We start from the raw sequence: 21,073 nt of genomic DNA on the forward strand, positions 1-21,073 counted from the left end.
TGTGTCTTTATCCCCAATCAAGTTACACCAGTGAGAAATAAGGAAAAATAGTGAAAAAAAAAATCATTGCTGGCACAGATGCTGTATAAGGGGGAAAATGTATTACACATGTTCTTTTATTTATTGTTTATCATATTTGAAACAAGGGCGCGTTATGTGTAAAAATGGCTGAAATTTAAAACTAAATTCCGCAAGCAAAACTTAAAAAACGAGCGACAGTTTAGTTTGATTTTGTGACAGATTACACCGATTTTCATCAGAGGGAATGATGAGTTTTTGAATAAGCTTGTTAAAGACGACAATGGAACGAAATTGTATTTGTCCCCCATTAACATATTGTGAAGTCAAACATTTGTTGGGAAAAAAATGGCTCTAATTATATAGCATTTTGAACAAATTATAAAGCATTTTTAACATTTTTTTTGAATTAGGAAGCTAGTTTTCAAGCATTTATGTGAAAGTGATCATGAAGAGTGAGAAAGTTGTGAAATGTGCCTATAAACTCGTCCCTGTGAAGATGTGGGAAGCTACAAATATGTTTGCAAAGTTAGGAATGTTGTGGCTTCATCTTTCTTTGTTATATATTTCAATGGGTTATTTATGGGTATAGGGCCTTTAAGCACAAGATTTAAACATTTGGTGTCAAATCTATAGGTGCTACATTGTGAGAAAATAACCCTTGAAGTTACAATTTTCAATATCAAACTACGGAGAAACATTGTTGAGTGAAAACATGAATCACCTTATTATGAAGATGAGAACTTTTATAATACAAAATATTTGTGACACACCTTTAAAGTCACACAGCATAGAAGTTTGCCCAAAAAATAAAATGAATTACAAGCATTTATTTTATGACAGATAATTTCATCGTTGAAAAATGCCTCATAAATATACAAGCAAACATGAGCTTTTGCTGTGAGCGGCTCAGCTCTTCTAAGACATGACAGTAACTTTAACGGGAGTGGGGGCGTCTCCGGCTCGACTTCATGGAGATGTGACTAAAGTCAGCAGAATTTGAGATTCAAACAGGTTAGATCCTCATCCAAACCCATTCTCTGATTACCACTGCATTTGCTGTGTCGAGCTGCTCATTAGGGGCATGTTTTGTACTAGCAGTATATGGTCCAAAATGCTACGCAGTGTCGCTTTAAGAAAGCACTCAACTATTCAACTTTTTTTTTCAAAGAATAATTTATTTAATGTGATGGATGAACAATGAATAAAACACTTGTCAAAATCTGTAGCAAGCATTAATAATAATAATAATAATCATTGGAATAACATTAATAGGAACCTCAATTATAAATACCAATATCAGAGTGATTTATTACATCTATACAAGCTACAAATATATTTTTTTTTCTTTTTTTTTCTTCAAACACTTCACACAGGACGTGGTGCCGCAGCTGCCCCCCTCGGCCCGCGCCCGGGAGCGGACAGGAATACCCCGATAAGACGGCGGATTACCTCAGATGCCATGTCGTCTCCAAAGGCCGCGGCTCCGGGGCAAGGCGGCTGTAGGGGGCACTTGGCCGGGGGCTACACGGGCGTCTTAGTGTCTTATTATTAGCGTGATCTTCTGTTTGTGCCAGTAATGCCGCTTCTGATCCAGGTCTTAAGACGCGACCCGATTCTTGGGAGCACACGCAACGCAGGACAAATCTGCGGAGGAGGGTTTCCGTGTCGGTGATTCGGAGCAGGGGCGAGTGCAGCTCAATGGGAGAGACACAGTTTTGGAAAGAAATGTCCAAACAGAAAATGTCCAGATGTTTTCCCTGATCGATACTTGGAAGTGATTGGATTCACAAACCTTTGGGCGCCTTTTTGAGACCTTAGTTCATATGTGCTGAGAGAGAAGATGTTGGACTTTGGGACAGTTTTTGTTTCATGTGGATAGGTCCAGTTATGAGATATTAGCCATAAACAAAGTCCAAAATTCAACATTTTGACTGTTGCCATAGTTTCCATATAGCATTCTGAGCTGCACCAACTCAATTTCATATCATAGGCGAATGTTGTGAAGTCATGTGAACAAAATCAAAACCCTTTCATTTGCTCTTAAACTCTTTGGTCCAACTCTGGAGCTAAACTAGAATTAAAGATTGTCTCTCCCTAAATCGAGATTCAATTATGCACTGACTTTCACTCCTCCTGTATATTATAAACTAAAGGTGTTAAGATTAAGGTGTACTTTAATGATCCCCAAAGGGAAATTTGTTCTCTGCATTTGGAGGATCGACCTTTACAGAGCTTGACCTAAAGAGGTCACATACATATTTTTTACAGACACATTTGTTGTGGCAAAGCTTCCGCAATCTCCCAAAATATGTTTTTTTCCGTCCAGTGTCGGGATAATCGAACAGTGTGACCACTGTGCAAGGCCTTCTCCAGCACATCCCAAAGATCCTCAAAGGAGTTGGAGCTGATATAATCAATTACACTGCTATTTGCCCCATAGATCTACATTTTAACACAGCATTTGTGCAAACCTTGAGCCAAATGTTTGTTTATTTATTTGTTTATCCATCGGGACAGTGCATGTTAGTGAATATACATGGATACATGCATGTAAACATGCTACGGCGGATTGTAGCCTTTGGCCAATTTCCATCCGTTGTACATGTTTTTAGTGACAGGGGAAACCGGAGGAAACCTATGGCGACACGGGGAGAACATGCAAGCTCCACACAGAAAGGCCCCGTCCAGGTGGGAATTGAATCTGGGACCTGTGAGGCATGAGCGCTAAGCGCAGCAACACTAAATCACCATCTGTGGAAAATCCTTCATTTACACATGAGTGAACTGAATAAAACAGTAAACCTCTATTTTTAAGAGGTCCGAAGACACATTTCAGAACTGATTCATCATCATCATCACATCTAAGTGATGTAAGACACGTTTTTTATTGTTTGATTATTGATTTGACAGTCATAAGTGGGAAGAATTAGCAGTGCACATGCACAGTTGTGTTTTAGAAGCGCTTACTCACAAGACGCAGGTGCTGTTAATATAGCACATTTCTGCCAATCCCTAAAGTGGAAGTAATAGTCTAAAGTAGCAGAGTTTTCTTGGGTCGTCTTCCCAGTCAGCATAGTCTTACTGTGACTTACTCTAATGAACTCACACGAGCAATGGGGATGTGTGGGAGGACCTGTGAGAAGCATGTTTGGGCAGCAGGTAAGAGATTTCTCTCAGTCCGGGTGTGAAAATGATGCCTCTGCTCTCCTACTCTTTCACACTTTGACCCAGATCGATCCTGGCATTGTTGTCTTTGAATCTGCCCGTGTCATCAGAGAAGACAAATCCATCGATGATCATTAAGTTTATTTCGGTGATCAGCTGAAATAAACCTGACAGCTGCAGCAGTTGAAAACCAAGTGGCAAATTAGATTTTTACGTGTCAGTGTATTTATTTTTGCAGTTTATAATGCTAATATTGACTTAGCTTTAATGACACAACAAATATTTAGGCTACAACAATGGTATAAACTTATTCTCCACAATATTTGTGCATATATTAGTAAAATTATCTCAAACTATGACAACTCCACAAAGTAATGTAAACATAGTCACTCGTCTCCTTTTCTCTACTCATCTGTGCATTTGATTGAAAAGGCTAAAACAGCGTTACTCAGTGACGTACTTTGATGGGCTGGAGGGGCAGCCTTGGCGAGTTCAGGGCGAGGGGGGGCCACACAGTCAAAACAGCCAGTAAGTCTCAGTACAATAAGAAAAGTAGAACCAACATCTAAAGGGGTTTTAAATCAACGGGGTTCGGCAAGGCAGTGCTGATTTTAAAATAAATGAATGAAATGAGAGTATGACTAACTGTCCAGATATTATTGTTAATTCTGAAAACTAAGCAAAACTTAAAGGAAGAGTGTCAAGCGGAAACCAGATCCAGGCTCCCATTGTTTTTAAGTGTCAAAGGACGATGGAAACAAAGCTTTGTGATTCATGGGCGTAAAACACACCATTTTATTTGGAAATGAAGAGTTCTATTGAATAAACAGATAAGCGGCATTGGAAAAGAAAAACATATTTGTACGCTTGTTGGTTTCTCTTTGTGCTGCATTATATTTTTTAAACCAGATCTATTTTAGTGCTAAATTAAGTCGCTTTAGTTTCACTGTTTTCATCTGTAGAGTACAGTAACAAAAAATATACTGGATATATCTGTTTTTGCAATCAAACTCTTCAAATTGATCTAAAATCTGTAGATGTATCCGTCTAAAATATCTAAAATTGACTTAGTATTTAACTGTATTTTCAAGCATTAGTATAGTCTTGTCATTTCAAAATAATCACCCAACGGTCAGTGGTTTCCACAAAGCTGATGAGCCTCTATCGTGTGCATTTTTTTCACCCAAAATCTTTTGGAGCCAGAGCTGGTTTCAACAGGGGGTGGGAATGTGGCGCCCCATTCTGGACTTTTTTAGCTGAATCTTCATGAAGCATGTGCAAAAGAATTTGGTCGACTAAATCCTCCCCTTAGATTTATAAGGTTAAAACATTTAGTCATTCACATATTATTGTTTCTGGATCCATTTTAAAGACTATATTAAAGTTTTGGTGCATTTTGTAGGTTAGCATAGAGTGGTCAACATCTAAATCTCTCAGAACTACTCCTCAGATACAACCCTATAATGCTAAGGGGAAGAAATATAGATTAGTTTTTTTTTTAAATTTACATGATAATTTGTTGACTCAAGTTAGTAAATGAAGTTGTTAAAAAAAAACTCTGCTTTTCTATTCAACGTGTGCGCGGCTAACTGCTAACTGGCCAAGGGGTTCCAAGAAGGGCATCTGTGAGCTTATACAAAGGAGAAAAATACAGAAACATCACTTTAGTTAAAAAATGTCCAAGTAACTTAAAAACATCCACAATAAAAAGATATCCATATATTATCTTCATTTTCAGTTTTCTCTCCGAGCGCATTTGGCCCGTGTCATAGGTCGTCGTCTTCGACTTCTTCCACAGAGATGAATACTCAGTTCCACGAAGTGCAAGATGTTTCAAATCTCAAACTTTTGATATCGTTTGGTCCATCGTCAAGTGCTGGTCCAACAGAAGGCGTCAAAAACAAAACAAAAATCAGCGCCACGCCTCGGCCAACGCGAGACCTTCTTCTCAAGATCTCTTCATGGATCTGGAAGGCCTGAAGATTGTTCCGTAAGTCCAAGGTCTTCTCCTCGGTCCTCCTCCTAGTCAGTCATGGAGGAGTTCCTGGAGACAGTTCGGAGACTTGAAGACCTCCGGCACCTCGCTGTCCAGTTTGCAGATGACCTTGTAGATGGCCTTCTTCCAAGACGGGTCGGCGTCTTTCCCCGCCACGATGGCGTTGAAGAATTCGCGGAGAGTCACCTGGGACACCTCCAAAAACCGCTCGGGGACCTGAGGAGAGAGAGAGAAGGACGCCATCAGTGATTTGATTCCCTAAGTGTGAGACTCATTCTGCTTTCTGATTGGATGATTGGTTTGATGAAATGAGGAAAATAATGTGGAGGGAGAATGTGCTCGCAGATGTGTGTGTTCACCATGGACGCAGAACAATGAGGCACACTCACTTTGTGTTCTCCTTTCGCCCTTTCTCCTGGGGGCAAGATCGTTCAAAGACACTAAACAACCTGGCTCCCTGAAGAGTTTCCCTCCCCTTTGTCTCTCGGCTGCCACACTGCAAACTAGCTGTGGAATTTATGGCTCTGGAGTCTTTGGGATCTGTTTATGTCAAAGGCACGGGTAAAGATTTGCTCGTTTTTTTTTTAAATTCCCAAATCTGGCAACAAATACCTCTTTACCAAATCTGTATCAGTTCAAAAGACCTAATTGTGTCATCACACCGCTACTCCCTCGGGCCCCCCTCCCCTTTGTCTCTCGTCTCCCACCCCGCCGACTCCTCCGACCGGGCGCTCCTGTCCTGCAGAGCAACCCTGCACGGAGGACAGGAAGGTGTCTGGGCGAACCCCCGTCACGCATGGGGGGGCGAGCCAAGGTTAGAGCGTGCGGCGCGGGTGAATCGCTCGCAGACGCAGCCTAAATGATTCCCCCGAGTCCCATCCGCTCGGCCACAGCTCTCCTCTCTGCCCTCTCTGTTTAGCTGGCCCCCGCGGGACAGCAGTTATTTCAATGAGGTCCTCCGTCACTGTCCCGCTGCGGCCACGGTAAAAACATGCACTTTACGGGGGAAGATGGCGAAACAAGGAAGGTGGGGAGATCGATTTTTCTCACGCTGTGGTGTACTTGAGATGATGCTACTCTCACCTTACTTCAGAACACAATGCAATCCAAATATGGTCATTTCCTTTTTCCAACCGGAAAAGTCTGCACTTGGATCCCCAGCCAATGGCGTATTATTAATTTTGAGCTCTTGAAAAGAACAATGAAGAGTTGGTTAAGGAAACACTACGAGAGTATTTGCGTTTTGGGGGAGTCCGGCTTTCCATTTGTTTTTGTAACACCCAATGTCACAACAGTCGCCTCTCAAAGCCTTTCCAAATGTTCAATAAGCAAAAAGAAGATAGGAACAGTTTGAAAACAAGGGCTTAGGGACAGACACTCATGTTCAACCGGGAAGAAAGGCCAAGGGAGATTTTGGATTTCGACAGCGATCAATGAAATGATTGAGAAACTGGAGACTGCACGAGGTCTAAATACTAATTGACTCATGACAGGTATTTGGAAATATGGTAGTGAGTCATTTTATGGGTATTGTTTCTCTTCCTGTTCTCTGATTGAATCGCCTCAGGAACGATTGATTTGAAGCTGCATATCCAGAACAATCACAGCGACAGTTTTTTTTTGGAAGATGTACAGTCGTTCTCACCCTCACCTATGGTCATGAGATTTGGGTAATGACCGAAAGAACGAGATCGTGGATACAAGCGGCCGAAATGAGTTTCCTTCGCAGGGTGGCTGGGCGCACCCTTCGAGATTGGGTGAGGAGCTCAGTACCCGGGAGGAGCTCGGATAAGAGTGAGGTGGCGAGGGCATCTCATCCGGATGCCTCCGACCGCCTCCCTCGGGAGGTATTCCAGGCATGTCCTATTGGGAGGAGGCCTTGTGGAAGACCCAGGACACGCTGGAGGGACTATATCTCCGAGCTGGCCTGGTGTCGCCTCGGGGTCCCCCCAGAACAGCTGGAGGAAGTGTGCGTGGATCAGGAAGTCTGGGCATCTCTGCTTAGACTCCACGACCCGGCCCCAGATAAAGTGGAATAAGATGGATGGATGGATGGATTGATGTACAGTCGACTTGCAACACAAAAACGTTAGAGTTTTATTTAGTCAATTATTGAAAGAGGATTTCTGAGAGATTTTGGTAGAGTAGCTAACATGTTTTGTATGTAAGAGTAACATGGCCCAGAGATAATTAATAATAATTAATTAATTTAACAAAAGAAAACTTGTGTTCGGAATTACTATCCTCTCGCCTTTACATTTTCCTCAGCTCAATGATGAGGGAAGAATCAGCATTTTGTAGGGGATACAGGTCACACACAAAAATCTACCTTGTGTCCAAAAAGCCCCTTTAAAAAGCCTGAAAAGTGCATAAGACAGAACCTTTAAAGGTTGTAGATATGTATTATATGCCGACAGTGTAACCTGACGCACAGTCTCCGCAGCTCTTCAGTGTCTGTCCTTTCTCACAGCGCAGTGTTGTCCGATTTCAGCACTTTGAGTTTTCTGCCGCGGAGATGACGAGTGTCACCCTGAAACGCACCGCTGTTTGTGCTGAACGAAACAAAAGGAGTAAAAAAAAAAAAAAAAAAAAAGCACCACGGGTCAGGCCAAGGTCGCTGCTTTGACTTGTGTCCTTTTGAGGACCGCAGCCTTCCCGCTCGCTCTCAGAGACCCATCTTAAGGCCAGCATTGTTGAGAGCGCGGGGAAGGTGAATACTTAATGCACTCTCCTGACCGCCAAAGATGAGGAAATAATTTGGTTTTGACAGGGCCGGAACAAGAGGGGCCAAAAGGTGAGCACGCCATGCCTAAGAACATCCACTCATCGCGCGGAGACACTTCTTAAAAACGCCTCTGAAAACGTTGTATTATAAGAAGAGAGCCAGAGTTAAAGGTTTCTGATTATGCGTAATGGACTTTCGTGACCTTTTTGGTACAATGTTTGACTCATCCTGCATATTCAGTCAGTCTCCTTCTCCGCTCTGATTGTTTCAGTCCTCAGAATGCCTCTACAACAAAATACTTCTTTCCAGCTGGAACATTTTAGATGTATTTGTGCAGCTTTAAGGCAAAGACGTGACAACTAGAGCTTTACAATCCTTAAATTTCCATATTCAAGAAGACCGTTAACACTAAGCCAACCTTTTCTGCGATAAACATTTGCTGGAAAACAGGAACAGGACGCCGCAAAGGCTCAGGTCTCGGCGCTAAGTCCAACCACACTCTTTCTCAGCTGCCCCTTTGGAAACCTTTTTAATCTCCCTGTTGTGCTTTGATATGAGGGGCATGTAGAGTGACAGAAGTCCAGACTATTAAATACAACTTTTGTGCGTGTCTGTCAAGGCCGGCCATGGACATAGGCAGTCACCTAGGACGCCATCTGCTTGAAGGGGCGCAGAATTTCGATTTTGCAGATTTTTTCCAAAACCCTATGAGGTCTGTGCTCCTGCCATCTACAACATGACGACTTTTGGACATAACTTTGGAATGGAAGGTGATAGAGACTTGCGGCCTTCTATGTTGGAAACTTCTATGTGGAAAACAGAAGCAGGACGCCGCAAAGGCACACCTTCAAGATCAAAGTTCCGGTTTCGATGTTGAAGTCCCGCCGTACTCTTTCTCAGCTGCCATTTCAAACGGAGAGCTTGGAAACCTTTAAAATCTCCTTGTTGCGCTTCGATATGAGGGACATGTAGAGTGACATAAGTTCTGACTATAAAATATAAGTTTTGTGTGTGTCAGTCAGGGCCGGACATAGGTGGCCACCTAGGACGCCATCTGCTTGAAGGGGTGCCGAAATTGCGATTGTAGGACCATGCTCCTGCTTTCTACAACATCACCGACATTTGAATGGAAGGGGATAGAGACTTGCGGTCTTCTATGTTGTAAACTAGACATTTCAAGCTTTCAAACAAGTCCTTCTAATAGATCGATAATAATAATGATCATAATCATAATTGGATAAAACTAGGCTTATCCAAAAAGAGTCTAAACAGCCATGCCGTTTCGGTCAAAGAATTTCAGAGAAGGCTTTGTCATGCTGCCAGTACTACATGAAAACTACTTCTCTATATGTGGTATTCATTTTATTTTTGCTCGGGCCCTGATGTGTGCCTTCACAACCAACGGAAAAGGCAGCAAGTCAACAATAACGACTCAACTCGGGCTCAAACTTCTGTCTAGATTCGCTCATCATTTTTTTCACCGTCGTTTTCGCACACTCCCGCTCTCACTCTTCCAGATGTCACAATCAGCCTGTCCCTGTCCGTCGTAAATCAGCCCGATAAAGAGGTCTAAATGGAGCCATCATCAGCGCAGATGGGCCATTCCCCCACGTGCTGGTTGATGCAGAAGGGAGTGTTCGCTCTATTTTTATATTTTTGGGCTGTTTTTAACCCCTGTCCTGAAGGTAGGTATGTCGGTTTTGTAAAATATCTCCTTAAATATCCTCATGTCGGGCATTTCTCGGTATTTTGTTACTCCAAGGACAGGAACAGCTCAGGGTGAACCCATGAAAGTGGCAGTGTGTAAGCAATAAGCTCATATAAGGAGATGAATGGACGGATCGGCCGATTTCCGCAACGAGAAGCTTGTTTCGACCCCAGTGGTCTTCCCCAGTCGCGTGAGCGTGAGTGCGCATTGTTCAACCTGGAGAAAAAAAAGTTCCAGGACCATGTGAACGAGGGAGAACATATCACAGGCATTACGGCATGACCCTGTTGTCATGGCGATGTGTGGTCAAGCAACACAGGAGGGTCTTTCGGAATCGATGGACGCTGAATCAGAGCGTTTCCCCCTCTATGTTCCACAATTGAGTCTCTTAATAGTCTCCCTTTACAAAATTCAACATATTATTTCTCTTTGTGTCTTTCCTCGTCCGCCAAATGTTTTTGTTATGTGTGAATTGGAGATTGATTGGTTCCACCGCGCCGTTCTGTTTGTCCATTTAGTGGCATTCACCGCAGCCTTGAGGCCCATTCACCGTCGGTCAGTGGAGAGTTTTTCTGACATGGAAAGAAAAAAATACTGGAACACTCTTTCATGTGCAGAGGGAAGGGGAGAGAGAGAGAGGGAGGGAAGGGTTCGGGTGAGGAAAGGTGGTGAGAGAGAGATTGTGGACGGTATCGTTTGTGTGCCAGCGCATGAGCATCTGCTTCCTCTTTCCTCCCTCTCCGCGAAGCCTGTGCGAGTCAGGCCTGGCTTTGGTCACTCTCGCTCTGGCAGGAAAACACACGCACACAGCAACGCGCCACTTCACCGCTGCGTCCTGTCTCCAAAACACCCGGGCCCCCGCAAACGCGCCTGTCGCCAGTTCTTGCAATCTTACTGCGCTCATTTGGCATCTGCTTTCACATAGGCGGACTCTGGAATCGAATGCGCCGCTGTATTTGACCAATGGCGCGGGCACACTCCTGACCGCTCCTGCGTCCTCAACAAAAGTCAGCGTCTGTATATTTTAAAAGAACATTAAGACAAACCTGATTTATTTTGGAATGAAGTCCGTTTTTTGTCGCTCTTTGTTGCATTATCGTTCTCGTTTTCGTCTAACCCTTGTAGCTATTTGGACACTTTTTTCAAGAAGCTTTTAGTTTCGGGTAAAGCAGAACTGGAGAAAATGTGCTTAGTTCAGGTGGGGGTTAAGAGGTTCATGAGTCCCGAACCCTTGAGAGCCGCCCAATTATAAGAGGGTAATGGGTAAGCCCATGGCGGTAACTATGGTAACTGTCAAAACACAGATTTCTAGTCTTAGTTAATTGGTCATTTCTCTTTAATTCCTGGGCCAATTCACATGAAACAAAAATTGTCACAAAGTTCAAAGCCAACTCTTCCAGCACATATGAACTATGGTCTAATTTTTTACTCATGAAGGTGTTCAAAAGTGGCGACAATATTTCAAAAACATGTGCCTGATGTTGGCCAGTAGAAAGGACTTTCATCTATAAGGATGATCAAGGAAAACATTTGGACATTTTCTTTCTTCCATAGAGCTGTACCTGCTCCAACTGAATGAGAGAAGTTCACAAGACTGGCTCGTACACATTCAAGTCAGCAAGAAACTCATGCTTTCTGAGAAGTCATTTCCTTCGATGTACTCATTTTGATTCAAATGACTAATGCTTCCATTAGTCATATAGATAAAACTCGCCTTAATCGCTAATTAATCGCAGTAATCTCCAGGCAAAGTTGATACAGATAACCCCCCGAAACCTCTGGTGTCCCGGCCCCCAGGTTGGAAATCACTGGGCTGGAGGTCCAGCAGACCCAGGTTCCCCCGGGGGCATGGGTAATCTGTTTCCTCTGTGGCGCTCTGTGGTGGATCTGTCACTGATCTCACTGTCACTGGACAATGCCATAGCTCCGTCTTTGTTACGGAGCATGTGACCAAGAGGAAGGGTCTGCGTCCTCAGATCGCGCCTGTGTGTCTGCGCTCTATCTGGGCCACATGACGGGACAGTCTCTCCCTCTTCTCCCGGAGATCCGAGAGTGTTCTGTGAGCGCTCCTTCTTGGCAGTGCCCAAGTAAAGTTGCGCGCGCGTGTCACCCGGAGGACAATGGGCCGGTCATCTGACTGGCCTATCACATGGCGCAGTGAAGGCCACCTCTTTGTCTGGCGGCCTATTGTTAACGCTATAAGGAGACAGCTGGGGCACCCTTACAGTACACAGCCCGCCACCGCGTGACTGCCATCGGGCTCAGTGACAAGCATGATGCCTCTTCGGGTCCTCATACCAAGACACGCGCCGCATAGCAAGCACCATCGCTATAATTACACTGACACAAGCTAGCAGGTGGTATTGTCTCTGCCGCCTCGCCCTCTGTCTGCGGCAGCACAACAAGACTGACCTATAACTCCTATTCGAACTACACCGTATACTGCTGTTACTGTCAGGCCAACAGAACTTCAGAACAACAACAGACAAACTAAATGTTGTCCAGCTAGCTCGACAAATGCGCCTCACAGGACGGCGGTCAGTGTAGTGAAACAATCGGGAACTCTTAGGAACTTAGAAACCTACAACCAGTTCTGTTTCACGCTGAAACGTATGTAAGTCATAATCATGTAGGTTATTAAACTTGCAGGAAAGAGTGACATCTTTGGCGATATGTGTCAGCTAGAAGTCAACCACTCAAAATCGTAATCCAGTGTATGATGCTTCTAAACTGTAAAATGGTACAGGGATGAAGAGATTCCAAAACCAAAACAACTGTAAGTCTAGCTTCTATTGTTTCGACGTTATACGCAAATGTCTGCAACATAAATTATATAAAATCGGATCTGAGGTGTACAAACTTGTGACCGATTTTCAGTGCATTGTTTCTCAGCTCCAGAGGCCTAGGAAGTTGTGTGTTCCTTTTAAGGCTCTGACTGGGCTCATTCCATTCCTTTAGATTCCGGAGATATATCTGCATTACAACTGCTAATATTGTAAAAAACCCATCTATTGTCGACCTCTAGTGTCAACTCAGCAAGAAGCCTTAGGGCCTGAGAGACTTCGACTTCATTGGAATAAATCCACAAGTACGAGCGCTTGCTGTTGCCACTGTGTACAGCGCAAAGATGGAACAAGCTGAGACTTTGAAATCCAGCCCAATTCTTGAACAAATGTGGAGTGTGCTCATGCCTTGTGGGTAGGTTACAGCTGCAAGGTGACAGGTGACAAAGAGCCGCGCGGAACAAAGGGAAATCTAAAAATGCGTGACCATTAAAGGGCTAGACTGATGTTTTCTCTCTCTTCTCCCCGTTACAATATTGTTCGCTCGACAAAAAACAAACTGGAGTGTTGATTTTAGCGTTTCAGTTAGGAGTTCTTCCACAGGGTTAAGTCGTCCAAAAGTACTTTTACTTGGACAGGTGTGAGTGGGAGCAGTTTGTGACCTCCTGCAGGTGTTGGTCTGAGTGTCCATCAAAGAGAAGAGACCCCGCACTCCTTCAGGTGATCGATCGTCTGCGTCTATCAAAAAGGGCAAAATGTGGCGAAAGAAAGCCATAGCACAAAAACGCAGGTTTTAGTTTACTCAGTGAGACGGGGGCAAGAAAATTAAGAATACATCGAATTGTTGTATGACCAAAAACAAAGGTTTTGGAACACGGTTTTCAGAGTGAGCGATCTTTGACAGGCTTGTTATTGCAACGAAAAGCATCGGTGCACCAACAGAGTCAAAAGCAACAGTGCCCAGCAATGAACAGGACCGTCTTGGTTTTCAAGTTCAGTTTTTCATTCGTCTTGGTCACGGGTACAATGGACAATGTGCATAATGTTAGAACCAAGCTAACGGTAGCGCCACAAGCCAAGAAGTTCTTGTCCAGCACGCTTGAATAAAAGCACCGCACTGCTAGTCTCATTCATTAGTTCAACGGTTCATTATTTGGACTCTCTTTTTGACTAGCTATTGTCAGACAAAACACAAATCGAATCTCTCAACGGAAATAAAGTTTGTCCAGGAAACCAAGCTGTTCTTGTGTTAGCCTGGTGGTTTACTCATGCTTCGTTTTAATTAAGTGCTTATCGAGCAATTGATCCTTCGAACTCCACTCTTGTTTATCTGCTCATGCTGCAACAAGTGGAAACCAAAAAGTTCATGCTGGTACCCTTTACTTACTGCATGTCATGAAGCTTAAGTCTTTAGTTTAGAGTCCTTGGATTGGATGTAATCATAATCTACCTGTTTACCTTGTGACTGTGAGAAACTCCTTCACTTTCAATGGCACTTGTTTTGCCCGTTGAAAGTACTGGTTCTGAAAAAACATATCGTACATTTGCTGCACGCTTAGCTTCTTGGGCTGTGGAGCTACCGTTAGCTTGATTCTATCATGTGTGCTCGACCCAGGCAACATTCCGGATCATGTTTATGTTGCCTCGGAGCTCAGGCAGATAATCTAAACTGTTTTCCACAGCGCTTATTAAGTTGAAAATGTGTACTGATTGAAACGGTAAAAACGTTGATGAATCAGACGCCTCTCTAATGAGCGGCTTCTGGAAACATTCGATTTGTTGTGAGTAATTCTTCTTCTGATGTCATTTCGCAATCTGTCATTCTGGGCAGAAGCGCGGAGCTGTCAGAAGCACAACTTTAAACCCACCTTCAGTGTTTTGAGACAACTTCCGCGTGCCGTGCCCGGTGTTGCTGGCACTCTTCACCACCAACTTAAAAACTCAATCTGTTTTTTTTTTCCTACGCTCGTCCTGTTGGCAGAAGGCACCGGCCGCGCACCTTTCCCCAAGCGTCCTGGCAGAGAAAAGCCCCTTTTTTGTTTCTTTGTTTTGAAGATACCCCCGTAGATACCTGTCTTGCTTGTTAGCCGTGGGCCGCGCGGCACTTAGCGTAAACCGTTTTTTTTTTGGACAGAGGAGGGGGAAGAGTTTGAGGGGAGTTGAAAGAAAAGTGGCTGAAGCAGGTAATTAATGAAGCTGGGATAATTGCTGGGCGCTGTTTACGCCAACTTTGAGGAAGACAACAGACACTAGCGGCAAATTACATTCGTCATTAGCAACAATGACGACCAAAACTATTCGGAATTCACATCTAAGTACACGCAGAATCTGTCCCAGTTTGCACTTACTTCTATTACTACTACTGCTGCTGCTGTTACTAATGCTAAATGGTAAATAGTCTCAATTTAAATACCTATACTGGGCCCCCAAGTATGACTTCAACAACTACTACTTGTACTCTTCCTGCTGCTACTTATACTAAAACTCTGAGTACATCTACTATGAGTTCTGTCACTGCTACTACATCCACTATTACTGCTACTATTACATTATGACTTCTGCAACCACTACTGCACCTGCTATTACCTTTATCTCCACCCCCATTGCAAGTACTCACACACAATACAGGTCAAGAGTTTGGAAACTCTTTTTTATGTATTGTTTTTTTCTTTTATTTCAAGACTATTCACATAGTAGTTGCTTTGATTACTGCTTTTGCACTTTTGACATTTTCTCATTGAGTTCCACAATGTTGTCCCAGAAATAGTTTTCACTTCACAGACCGTCAAACCATTTCAGGGTCAAGGACCTTATGAAGCTCACTGAGAAAATGCCAAGTATAAAGGGCGGCCATTTTGAAGAATTTAACATGTAAAACCTTGTGTGGTTATTTCACCTTTTTTTGTTTCCTACATAATGTGTTCGTTCATAGTTTAATGCCTTCAATGAGAATCTCACAACGGGAATAGTGAATAAAAGCCGATACATACAAAGTGTTTCCAAACTCCAGGCTGCTACAGTATATGAACGTAGATAGTATGAGTATTTATAAGTAGTTTAGCGCCATAAATCACTCACAATACATTCATAAAAGGTGGCCGAAGTGTCTCGCCATGGACGCAGCAGTCATCACTGGTAGGAGCAAGAATTGAAGCATGAACTTTCGTAAATGGGGTTCAATGTGCTTCAACTGAGCCATAGGAGCAGAAGTTGCCACATTTTTGGATTATTGAGATTATCGTGCTAGAAGATGATCGCCATAAGACAACCAGTACCGCTAACTTTACCGGGAGTGGGTACGTCTCCATGGAGATGTGGCGAAAGTCAGCAGTATTTAAGATTTCAGTAGGTTAGTTCCTCATCCAAACTTTGATTACCAGTAGAAATAACATTTTCTGTGTCAAGGTCCTCACTAGCTGCATGTTTTGTATTGCTGACAACAGGATTGTCCAAAATGTTACACAGTGTGCCTTTAAATACTTTGTCTCACTGAATATGACATTTGCAGCAGACAATGAAGAGGAATATTTAATAACTCCCCAATACCCATCGTTTCTGCAGTTTCATTGATTTTTTTAAACCACAGGTAAATATCGTCACAATATCGTTAATAGCAATTATATAAGCCAAGATAATCGTGACCCCAAATTTCATCCCAATTTGTAACGTCCATCAATTTTGTTCATTCCTAAACGAGAAAATACACTTCTCAAACAACTGTCTATGGCGATGCATATTTTGGAAGACTGAAAGACATTTAAATCGAGTTTGAATAGCTTTTTTAGCATGTTAGTCTTGTTTCCTCATCAAAAACACACCTAGAGTTGTGTTTCCAGGTGCTGGCGCATCTTTTAGTGATCTTTAAATCTACCTTAGTGGCTGTTCTTTGCATCGCGGTGGCAACTTGGAGGAAGCAGTTTGTGAACATTTATGTTTTTGTTCACAGCTGTGAGAGAGAGAGAGGGTCGGCTGTAATAGTGTCTTACTACCACCCAGTATGCAGTGTTAATTTCATCGACTAAAATGTTTCAAAGTGATTGGACTAAAACTAAATTAAACGTTTTTCATGAGACTAAAACTATGACTAAAGTGTCCAGATATTTTAGTCGACTAAAATAAGACTAAATAAAAATGAAAAGGAGAGACTAAAATCATCCAAACTTCTATTGACCGTCTGAAAGAGCCTCAGATCATGTAAATTCTCTGCCAAAGGAGCAGCTCTGAGCTTTGTTCATGTGGAGCAGCTCCATGAAGCAGAGGAACAAGATTAAATATGATTATAATGAATATCATCAATGCAAAGTCCACTAAATTCGTCTTAAATTTAGTCGACTAAAACTAGACTAAAATTGAAGCTATTTTTTGACTAAAACTGGACTAAAATTGAAGATATTTTTTGACTAAAACTGGACTAAAATCGAAGTACATTTTCGTCAAAAGACTAAGACTAAACTAAAATATGTTGTCAAAATTAACACTGCCGGTATGGAGTGTATTGCGGGGCTTTAATGTGTCAATAAGTGTAAGCCAATACTACTTTAGACCCTTCACTCCCGACCGTCCCCGGTTTTTCATTTTCCCAGCTTTGAGTAAGTGATCAAAGTAAAGGATGCAACGACGACAGAGGACGGATTCAGCAGAAAGGAAGGGGGAGCGAGGGAAGAACAGAGGGGAGGAGGGGAAGGGGACGAACTCAAGGTGGAACTCCGATCAGGGCTAAATTTGGCAAAAGGAGGAGACTGTGTGCGCGAGTGTGTGTGTGTGTGTGTCCGGGAGACTTGCTGAATCGGCCGCGGTTCCAGTTGCACGCTTCGGAGTTTGACAGAGGATAGAGAGAGTCAGAGGGGGAGGGAGGGAGGGAGGAAAGGGGGGAGAGAGAGAGAGAGAGAGGGTCCCTCGCCGCTAATGTTCCCCGAGGGTGCAGCGGCCCAAGAATGGAGGGGCGCAAGGAGGACGCGCCGAGGCAACGGGAACGAGGACAGAGTGTGTGCTGCTGCTGCTGCTGCTGCTGCTGCATGCGAGAGCGGCAGAGGACAAACCAGCGCGTACTGCGGATTCTACTGAGGACATTTACTTAAGAGGCCAGGGAAAGTCTAATCACAAGAAAGAGAACGGCCCCGGAAAATGAGCGGAGCATTTTCAGGCAACACGGCCATATCACATCACTAGAAGTTATGTTTTCCTACTTCAAGGCCCTACATTTGATTTTTCATCTTGTAGCTGGAAGACTTTTCTACTCCCCGACATCATTGGACGCCTTTATGAGAAATGAATTCGAGCTTAGTTTATACACGCTGACAGAGAAGACACTGAACTTAATAGCCGTTTTTGTTTCATGTGGATTGGCCCAGGAATGACAGAGATATTAGCCGAAAACCAAGACTAAAAACCTCTGCATTTTGACGTTTACCATAGTTACCACCATGGAATTCTCACCTGGCAACTATAGACTCTTGAATGTGGTGATGTCTTGTGATGGCAGGTGCTTGGATCGTGCTTTACAAGCTTGTGTTGACAAGTTTCTCAAAGCGACACACTGTAGATATTACACTGGGATATTTTTGGACGAGGGGTAAAAAAGAATTGACCCGATTGAGCAAAACCAATGTGAGTTTTTTGGATTCAGGGCATCAAAATGGTCCTAAATCAGCTCACGAAACCGAGACACCAAATTTGTCATGAACCAACGTTTGGAAGGTTTTCGGAAATCATATTTAGCTTCAAGATAAGCTAGTTATTAATGCAATTAGTGATTTTGTTTTGCTTGCTCTATTGTTTCAACTTGCCAGCCTCTTGAGTGCCTGACTCCCCCGTGACCTAAAACAAGCATAAACAGTGCTGAGCATTTGCATGTGAGTACTGTGAGAGTAGATGGGGACATGCTCCACACCTGTGAATGCTCCACAGGGCCACTAATGCAAAAACAGTGGAGCCATGGACTCCTACTACTACCAGGGATTCACCAATGCCACTCCAATATTGGTGTCGGATATCGAAGCTGGTACTGGGAAAAATGACTATCGGGTATCAAATCCAAATATTCGATTCTGAAACTATACCTGTTTTGGCTCATAAGTTTCACCAACTAAATCTAAGTGAATATGGGGATGTTGTATTTCAGTTTGAAGCTCTACATCGAGTCAGCAACTAATCAAAGCTATGATGTGATCAACTTAGGTGATAAAATAAAATGGTAAATTGTGTTGAAATGCTGTTAAAGAATAGCTGATAAAACATTCATTTGTTATCCACTAGTTATTCATATAATACTGTTCTATACTGAAGGATATTTAGGACTTTATTGATCCCATAATGGAGAAAAGAGACCATTCACTGTTTCATTCACAGCAGCCACTTTTAACACAGCCTCTTGGTATCGGTTACTATCGAATATCGGCCGATACTCACACCCCAAATGTCGGTATGGGAAGCAACAAAGCTGGATCGGTGCCTCTCCATATACCACCACTACTACATGCAGTATTTTCATTCTAAACACAACCCTAGCCATTATAACAACTTTCCCGACAAACTTTTTTACTACTGAAGCTGCTACTTCTACAACTTTTAATACTAGTACTGCTACTGCTACTACAAAAGGCAGTGACTCCAAAATTCAGTCCATGGCTCGGTGACATGTCCTTTGCTAAGTCCTACTAATATTCCTAACACTAGATCTTCCATATTCCAACACCTGAACATGTCAATACTTCACATAGACTTGTTCCTTAAGTGCACTACTTCTACTTCTACTTCTACTACAGCAACTACTACAACAAAGCGACAGCGGCGTCTCAGTCCGTGCGCGTGTGGGTGAGGATATTCCGGAGCTAAGCACAAAGCGGCCGCGTGTCAGAGCGGAGGAGCGCCCTAATGGACGTCTAAATGCTGCTGATGTTTGGCTGAACAGTTTAAGGGCCCGGCTGGTCCCCTCGGGCTCATATTGGGAGGAGGGGGGGAAAGTCACTCGAGCAAATGGCTTTGACAAGGACACGGCGCCGCGAGCTGCGTCCTCTTCCGCCTCGCTGAACCCTCACACACACACACACACACACACACACGCTTATATACATCCACACCTCAGCACAATCCGCAGCACAGTCTCCGCTGACTGTGGCTTACTACATCGCCGTACTTTACAGCTACTTTGGCCAACTTTGGGTCAAGTGTGCGCTTTATTGGAAAAATACAAAGTAGAGAGATCGATTTGAAACTTTTCCTGGACGTCACTGATATAAGTCGTTTTACGTGTTCAAAATGGTCAAAATTGCTGATATTTTCAATGGATTTACCCAGCCTTAATTATATGCTCAGGACGTATTTTGAATATTTTTTGTGGCAAAAAAAATCTGTAAAAATTCCAATTTCGCCTAGGATTTTTTTTGGGTTCAAAGCTCAATAAATCAGGCTGGGAAATTTAAAAATCCCTCAAGAAAAACAGCTACTAAAGTGGAGACGAAAACCTAATTTGAAGTCAATAGGGATAGGGGGAAAAAAAAATGAAATGTACAGATATCAATTTGAAACTTTTGCTGAATATTATTGATTTAAATATGAGAAAAAAATGCATTGCAATTTTTCTGTCATTTTATGTTTTCATACAGTAATATGGCATTTTGTGCATGATAATGGCCAAAATTGCTTATGTTTTCGTTCGCAGGCCACATGTATGTAAAACCTGTCAATATTTATGAATGAATACCTGTGGGAGAGACGGCTTTGCGAATCGGCGGAGCAGCTTCTTCCGAGATATCTCCGCCTCGCTCGCGGGCAAAGCATCGTACGGGGCAAATTTTGTCATTTTTCTGACATGAAAACTTAGACGTAAAGAGAGGAAACTAGACAAAATTCTCCACTTCGACCACTCCGTGAAAAATCCATGCTTTCACCTGCCCTGTCTCGCCTTAAGGAAAAAACATATGAATATTTCTCCCGTCTCCCAGGAAATGACCATATTTGGACTACTGATTCACCTTTCCCAGTACACATGGATATAAAAAATACTGTGTCTCAATATTGGTGAATGAATAGCCGGCTTTTGTTTCCAGCAGAGCGCCCGTCTCGTACCTGGAAGTCGTTTGCCTTGTTGTAGTGCATGTTGAGGGCCCTGAACAGCTCCGAGTCCCTCCCCACGCTCAGCTCATCGGCCGTGGTCACGCCCTCGTTGATGGCCTGCCGCGCGAACTTCTCCATCTGGATGTAGTAGAACTCCCTGAAGTTGCTGAACCACTTGATCAGCTGGGACGTGATGCACCGGTTGAACTAGAAAAGAAAGAGAAACATCGGTTAGTGTTGTGTTTGTGACGTCAGAGAGCTCAAAAGGAGCAAACGTTTGTATCTGATTCCGTTTGTTGGGAAACATGAACTGGTATTGCGATTGCGTTTATGAAAGCAGTGTATAAATGTCACTTTTCAATGTGTGTGTGGGCGTTCAGTGAAGGAGGAAAAGCGCCTCTGACACACAGATGAAACTTAGTACTGTTACATGGTATTGTCTCGCAGGAACAAGGGCGAGAGAGAGAAGAGATGGGAGAGAGAGATGATGATGAGGGAGAGAGGCGAGGTGATAGCAGCAGAGAGAGAGGTGAGTGTAGAGAGAAAGAAAAGGAGAGTTGGGGATGGGGAGAAAGGATAGAGAGAGATATGAGAAGAGAGAAGTGTGGGGAGGGAAAGAA

At 43.3% G+C, this 21,073-nt stretch overlaps 1 protein-coding gene across 1 annotated transcript in view; it reads right to left on the reverse strand.

Moving 5' to 3' along the window:
• Positions 1–4,679: 4,679 nt before the first annotated feature.
• Positions 4,680–21,073, reverse strand: part of LOC306981814 (prospero homeobox protein 1-like) — a 35,280-nt gene continuing 18,886 nt past the window's right edge. The window contains exons 6-7 of the mRNA XM_079581524.1: positions 20,466–20,660; positions 4,680–5,398 (exon numbers count right to left, since the gene is read on the reverse strand). Of these exons, the coding sequence (XP_079437650.1) occupies positions 5,213–5,398; positions 20,466–20,660 (381 nt within the window). The 3' untranslated portion in view covers positions 4,680–5,212. The remainder of the gene's footprint in view (positions 5,399–20,465; positions 20,661–21,073) is intronic.

The sequence above is a fragment of the Gobius niger genome, assembly GCF_951799975.1.
Source record: "Gobius niger genome assembly, chromosome: 23".
Lineage (NCBI taxonomy): Eukaryota > Metazoa > Chordata > Actinopteri > Gobiiformes > Gobiidae > Gobius > Gobius niger.